This window comes from Sinocyclocheilus anshuiensis, unplaced genomic scaffold, assembly GCF_001515605.1.
Source record: "Sinocyclocheilus anshuiensis isolate Anshui unplaced genomic scaffold, SAMN03320099.WGS_v1.1 scaffold1114, whole genome shotgun sequence".
NCBI lineage: Eukaryota > Metazoa > Chordata > Actinopteri > Cypriniformes > Cyprinidae > Sinocyclocheilus > Sinocyclocheilus anshuiensis.
In genome coordinates this window covers 555,599-563,493 of record NW_015540838.1, presented here as the reverse complement: position 1 = coordinate 563,493, position 7,895 = coordinate 555,599, and the positions used below count along the sequence as shown (strand labels likewise).

General features: G+C 32.9%; 1 protein-coding gene across 2 annotated transcripts in view; it reads left to right on the top strand.

The window, feature by feature from the left end:
- LOC107687404 (ephrin type-B receptor 2-like) overlaps positions 1-7,895 on the top strand; it is a 69,503-nt gene that overhangs the window by 54,358 nt on the left and 7,250 nt on the right. For both annotated transcript variants that reach the window (XM_016484723.1, XM_016484722.1), the window contains exons 6-7: positions 4,579-4,703; positions 5,847-6,009. In XM_016484723.1, coding sequence (XP_016340209.1) covers positions 4,579-4,703; positions 5,847-6,009 — 288 coding nt within the window. The remainder of the gene's footprint in view (positions 1-4,578; positions 4,704-5,846; positions 6,010-7,895) is intronic.

The window sequence follows — 7,895 nt, the reverse complement described above, 5'->3', positions numbered from 1 at the left end:
TAAGAATATCTCTTTGGGTTTGAGACTTTAGTCTTTGCAACTTTAGGGATCTTATCTATTCACGAACAGCATGTAACACTCCAAAGAGAAAGGAAAACTTGAAATCGCATCATATGACCCCTTTAAAAATGTTTATCCTTTTCCTAAAATATTAAAGTAGGTAAATATTTAAATGTGTAAAAAGCAGTTTATATTTTATATAATACATAAATAGTATATGTATAAAATATGTATAAAACAAAATATTTAATATATTATAATATATTAGTATAATATAATTATTTTTTTATATTATAGAATATAATATATTTAATAGTTTATTTCATTTTATATTGCTATGGTATTATACTGTATTATACTATATATTATATATTATTATATATTAATATATATTATTACAATTAATAAAAAAATATGTGTGTGTGTGTGTGTGTGTATTTTTGTTTATTTATTTTTTTAATTAATGAAAAACATTTTTGAAATATCTGGAATGTATCTGGAAAATATGTAATTATAATTATACTCTTACATAATAATTTCCAACTTGTATTTAGAATAAAACAGTAATACTATCAAATTTGGTACATTTTTACTTTTATTTTATTTTATTTTATTTTATTTATTTACATTTTTATGCAAGAAACACCACCTAAGAAATGTGTCTAATTGTAATCAGTTGATGCCAAAACCAGCGTAACTTTTTACAGCCTTTTTAAAACAATTAGTTGACTAGCTGCCTATTCAGGCAACCCACTGGCTTGGTTTTGAAAATGTACAATTTTGTACATCACCAGATTGTAGTTAAACACTAGTATCTCTGCGAATCTCAGTTCATGTTGCCAAGTTTTTTTTTCCCCCAACAGAAAGCTGCTTGAGTGTCTTCAGTTTTATAGGACACCATCATGAAAGTGATGTGTTTGCATCTTTTTATCTTCACCTGATCAGATTTCTCATGTTCCCTCAATTTTTATCTGAGAACTGAAAGCTAGTCCACAACACTCGTCATATTGCTTTGTACAGGGATTTTAAATACCAGTCAAAAAGAGCCAGTTCAAAAGGAACATAAGAGTGTTTAATAGAGCATTTTAATGAGAGCCGTGCCCCCGGCTGTGCTGCAGTGAACTCGCTGGCCCTATCACTGGAGGCTGGGGCTCCACCGGTGTGCCTGTCAGTCCACATTACCGCTTCACTTCTGCCATTAAAAGACAAAAATCCAGCTCACACCACCCGCATCCCCCCCGCCCCCAAACACAGAGAGAGGGACAATGCCCAGGACCGGCTGCTCAGCCAAAGCCCAAGCCTGAGCTCAACAGCTACGGGTTTACACAGCACTCAGGGATTTATTAATAATGTTGCTCTGAGAAACTTGCTAATGGTTTTTAGAAAATACATGTTATGTGCATCAAATAAGGAAAAACGGTGTAAGAAAATCTGTTATTATTATTATTATTAAAAATGGATATTTAGCCTCAGGGAAGGAATTTCGAGAGTAAAAAAAAATAAAAATCATGTTTCTTAATACCATAAGAACCTCCATTTTAAAATTCATCCTCCATTAGGCCTATAGGTATTCCCATTAATGTTTTCAAGTCTTTAATACTTTGTTTTAAGCTGCGATCAACTAGGAAATTACTTTGTCATTTGACACAGTGGAAATTCTTGTGGAGAAAAGAATGATTCTGAGATCCATTTCAGATGGAAATGCTCGTAATCTGTCCCTCTTATTCTCATCCAGAATACCGCAAGGACATATGAATTTATGTTTTTCACTGAGAGAGTACTACTTGTATTTCTCATAAATTGCAGTCAAAGAGAGCAGCGGAATGATGAAGTACCACTTACTGCAGACTCTTTGGAAAACCGATCACCTCATCAAACCAAAATAACTTATTTTCATATATAATGACTTGCTGTATTTTATGGACGCATACCTGTGGTGGATTCTCTCCAGGCATTCTGGAGTTTCTTGAACTTTAGAAAACTGCATTTCCTTGAAAACTCGGCTAAAGAAACCATGGCTGCTTAGAATAAACAAGATTCAAATGCTAATAGCATTTTGTTGTTGTTTTGTTGTTGCCATTCCATTCCATGAGTTTTATATACACTACTATTCAAAAGTTTGGAGTCAGAAAGAGTTTTTTTTTTCTTTTGTAAGAAATTTATATTTTAATTCAGCAAGGACACATTAAATTGATCAAATGTGATGTAAAGATATTTATAATGTTCTAAAATATTTTTCAAATAAATGGTATTTACAGCAAATCAACAAATGTTATTTGCTGTTATGTATATCGAAGAATTGAATCACCGTTTCCACAAAAATATTAAGCAGCACAACTGTTTTCAACATTAATGATAATAAGAAATATTTCTTGAGCACCAAATCAGCATATAAGAATGATTTCTGAAGGATCATGTTACACTGAAGTCTGAAAATTCAGCTTTGCCATCATAGGAATGAAAAGGCTTCAAAAAGACCAAAAAAATACCATAAACGTGGTCCATATAACTTGTGCACTACATGCCAAGTCTTCTTAAGCCATATGATTGTTTGTGTGAGGGAAAGACTGAAATTTTTGTTGAAAATCTTGCTGGTCACCAATCATTTTCCATTGCTTGGGAAAAGAGCAGCTTGAACATTTCATGAAACTTCTGTTTTTTGTTTTGTTTTGTTTTCGCTTAAGAAAGCAAGTCTATACAGGTTTCAAAAGACACAAGTGTGAGTAAATGACGGATGAATATGACTTTGGCTTGTCTGTAATATTTTCCCAGAGTGTGTAGTCCTGTCATCAACAACAAATTATGGGGGTTAAAAAGTTACATGCGCCTGAGGAATTGAATTTTGTGATTGTTTGAAATGGTTCATCTTCCTATTTGGAGTGTTAGTCTAATCACATCTGTCTTTTCTAGTGTTGTTTGGATGAATCTCTCCAACATACACAATGGCATGCTCAACTCCTCAACAATCCCATCCTTCTCACACACCATCCCATCATTCAGTGCAGTAAATCAAGACACGGGGCCTGTTCTGCCCATTGAAACTAGTGCATGGAAAAACACTTAATCAAAGCTCAGGATCGAAGTTTACAGAGAAACTAAATAGCACAAGACATATTTTTTACACAACATTGTGCGCTTAATATTCCTGAGCTCTGATCGGTAACAGAGAAAGTATAACAACCTGAGGCCTCGAACTCTCTGAGCGGTCAACCATCAACTATATGCCAACTATAAATATGTGTAATGTATAAAACGTCTGTCTTTGGGCTTAACAGCTGTAATTATACAGAGATGGCACACGTGAAAGAGTATCAGTGTCGTTTATTTGACCAATTTATTTTGAAAAAAGATTAAAATGGTCTTAAAATGCTCAGATATTGTCTTACCTATTGGCATATAAACAGAATCACTTTCCTCCCTACAAACCCAAGCAAGCATGCCAGGAGCAAACCTCAAATACTCTGCCACCCCGCTGCTCCAGCTGAACCCTGTTTAAGGCATTGATTGGATTTAAGGCACTGTGATTTGTTTGATCTTTAAACCATAAGTGCAGTTTTACCAGCAGCTATAGTGTTTGCCAGCTTTTTGCTTCTTTAAGCTTGTAAATGATAGTGAAGTGTTACATGGGCTTCCAGGGTCTTTGTTTTAGTAGTCAGCCTGAAGCTGCAGTTGATATAATGGCTCCTCTATATCCAAAACTGCACGGGTGCCAGAGAACTGTGAGTACAACGCAGTGGCCAGTTAACATGGGAGCTCCAGAACTATAGACATTATAGCTGATCTTTGTTGGAAATGCTGTTGTATTTTAAAAAATGTTTTTGAAAGAATCCCCTTATATGCCCATCAAGTCAACTTTTATTTGATCAAAAATACAATAAAACCAGTAATATTATGAAATATCATTACAAATTTAAAATGACTTTTTTTTCTATTTTAATATATTTTAAAATGCAGTTTATTCCTGGGATAGAAAAGCTGAATTTTCAGCAGTCCAGTGCTCAGTGTCACATGATCCTTTAGAAATCATTCTAATATGCTGATTTGATGCTCAATAAACCTTTCTTATTATTACCAATGTTGAAAACAGTTGTGTTGATTAATATTTTTGTGAAAACTGATACTTTTTCAGGACTCATTGATGAATAAAGTTCAAAAGAACTGAATTTATTTGAAATAGACATCTTTTGTAGCATTAGAACAGTCTTTACTGTCATTTCTGACCAATTAAATGCATCTTTGCTGAATAAAAATATAAATTTGTATATGGAACATACAAACATGGGATTTTCATGATTAATTTGAATTAATTAATAGTTTCTAACGATTTATTAAGGATTATGCAATGTATTCATTTTAATGTTCTTAATGAAAACATTTTTTATACTGAAGGGCCTTGGCTTGGCTGAGATTCTGTGTGGTGATCTAAACTCATTCAGGATTGAGAACCTCTCTAATGTCATCTTTATTATGATCTTATTTTTCATGAAAAGATTCTCAGATGAACTCCTACACGTTATGTATCCAGCTATGTTTATTTCTCATTTAATTGTTACCTTTTTTTTATCACCCTCTCTACAGCTCCATCTGCTGTGTCAATCATGCCTCAGGCCAGTCGAACCGTGGACAGTATCACACTGTCCTGGTCCCAGCCAGACCAGCCCAATGGAGTCATTTTGGACTATGAGCTGCAATATTATGAGAAGGTAATAATTCATCAAATACAAACATACTGAAAATTGTCCAGCTATTCCCTCAAAAAATAGAAACATTCAATGAAGTTTAATTGGAGTGAACTTCAAAAAATCCCTTTCAATAAATAATAATAATATTTTGGGATAAATTAGTTATGCTCTTAAACAAGCTTAAATTAAGATTAATTAAGAGTGGAATTTGAGCTCAGGCCACATTAAGGGCCTGTGATCCCTAAATGAAGGGATTTTACTTTAATGAAGAACTACATTAAATACACTACATGAATAGGTGATGTTAGTTTAACACATAACACTCAAATCAATTTCCAATGTGTCTGTGAAGTTCTGGATTTCTGTACATCCCGTTATGATAATGAAATGGCTAATATAGTCCCAACAAAGTGTATTAAGTAAATTTCCATTGTGCTAATTTAAATTAACTATGTGCAATGAAATTAAATTGTAACAAAAAAAAACGTTCAAAAATTGTTGCATTAGCATAATTATAATTAACTAAATTGGTCAAGCAGCAAAACCAAAAGAAATTAAACTGAATCATTGACATTTCTTCTAAAATGTGGACCATTTTATTATTCTAAACATGACTTTAATTGCTTCTGTATGGATTTTGTTGTATGTGATCTCTCTCGTTTGCAGCTTGTCCAGAACTCAGCTGCCAGACTTTTAATAATAATAATATTTTGGGATAAATTAGTTATGCTCTTAAACAAGCTTAAATTAAGATTAATTAAGAGTGGAATTTGAGCTCAGGCCACATTAAGGGCCTGTGATCCCTAAATGAAGGGATTTTACTTTAATGAAGAACTACATTAAATACACTACATGAATAGGTGATGTTAGTTTAACACATAACACTCAAATCAATTTCCAATGTGTCTGTGAAGTTCTGGATTTCTGTACATCCCGTTATGATAATGAAATGGCTAATATAGTCCCAACAAAGTGTATTAAGTAAATTTCCATTGTGCTAATTTAAATTAACTATGTGCAATGAAATTAAATTATAACAAAAAATAACAAAAATTGTTGCATTAGCATAATTATAAATAAAGTTTGAGTCGTGGTGTTGAAAGTGCTTTATAAATAAAGTTTGAGTTGAGTTGAGTTGATTTCTGATCTTTGTTTCAAATCTAGAATATGGCAGAGTCGAACTCCACTCTACTGCGGAGTCAGACTAATACAGCGGTTATCTGGGGCCTGAAGCCAGAGACCATCTACGTCTTCCAGGTGCGGGCCAGAACAGTGGCGGGCTTTGGACGATTAAGTGGGAAGATGTACTTCCAAACAATGACTGAAGGTACTGGACTTTAACAAAAGTTTGCCACTAGACATGTTGAATTTGCTTTTCTGCTTTCCCAATTAATAGTCTGATTATTTCTTTACAAGTCAGGTGCCACAGTCTGGCAAAAACTGCTTTCCAGTCTCTGAAATGGCTTTAACCTCAGTGTGTTGAAACACAATGTTAGATCTATGTGCCAAGGGCAAAGCCAGAAACATGAGCCAGTGGTCAAGCCATCTCAGCATGTTGCTTGTTCTCAATACTAATCTGAGACATGTAGCCACGGTCACTTTGACGAAAATGGAAACATTTGACAGCAGGGAAGACTTTGCTACTTGGAAACGCATTTATTTGTGTTTAGCAGGCATTAGAATATTCTGTGGCATGTCTGACAAAATCCAGAAAGTGACTGTTGACAAATTATTATTAAAATGTCACAAATGTAAAAAGTGTTGACAGTCAATCACTAAAGATGAATCAACAGCCTGTGAAGGTTTGTCAGCCAATCAGAATCAAGAATTTAACAATACTGTGATATAAAATGAGGCAACAAATATATTTGAGACAAATTAAGTCAATTTTCTGTGTACACTACCAATCAAAAGTTTGAGCTTAGTAAGTTTTTGATAGAAATATTTTATTCAGCAAAGATGCATTAAATTGATCAAAAGTGACAGTAAAGACATTTATGTACAGTCAAGACATTTAATGTTACAAAAGATTTCTGTTTCAAATAAATGCTTCTTTTGAACTTTCTATTCATTGCAGAACCCCGGGAAAAAATGTATCACGCTCCACAAAAATATTAAGCAGCACAACTATTTTCATCATTGATTATAAGAAATGTTTCTTGAGCACCTAATTAGCATATTAGAGTTAGAATCATGTGACACTGAAGAGTAATGGCTGCCAATTCAGCTTTGCCATCACAGGAATAAACTACTTTTTTTTTTTTTATATTAAATTATGATATATATTTTTTTACAATATGATTGTTTTTACTGTACTGTACTGTAAACGTTTGAATTGTAGTATTTTGTGTATCTTGTCTTTCTGCCAACATTTAGATTGATGAATGCCTCTGTGAATTTTAAATGATAATCTTCATATTTAAAGTGTGTTGTTCTATTGGAAAACCTGAAATGTCATTGGCTAAAGCAGGAAAATGTATAGTATTTCCTGCAGGTCTGCTAAACCTATAAGCAGTATGGAAGCATATAGGTAGCGAAATTCAATTTAAAATGCAATATGCAAAATGGCAATGCAATATTCAAAATGGCAACCCAATATTCAAAATGGCATTGTATTTCTGTATTTAAATTTACATTTTCCATTACCCATACGTGCAAAGTTTGGTGCAAAAGTAAAATCAAAATTAAATTATATAATTTACATTTGCCATTTCCAACAGTAGTCTTAATATGTAAATTGCATGCAAATTTGAACGCTTTATAAGTTGCGGAATGAAAATGAAAATGTATAACACAAATTGATTTGATATGTGTAACATGTCCAAGCAGAAATGGTAGCATAATGATCATTTAAATGCTATTTGTCCTAAATGCATTTAGACTAACAGTTTGATTATGTTATAACACTTTTCAGTAACAATATTTCATATTACAGTAAATGTATATATTTAAACATAGGCCTATACATATATTTACAACAGATGTTGCAAATTTAAAGATGGTGTTGATAAATCACATTCAATTAATGTGAAGATCTAGTCAGGGTTCTCAGTCCCGCTCCTGGAGGGCCAATGTTTGTTTTTAACTCCGCCAGATTTGTTTTCCTTTCCTTTCATAAAGTATAGAGTTCAAGTTACCTCTGAGTGTTACAATTATAGGATATTTCAGAAACTTAAAAAAGCTACTACACTTTACTGTAATATGAAATATTGT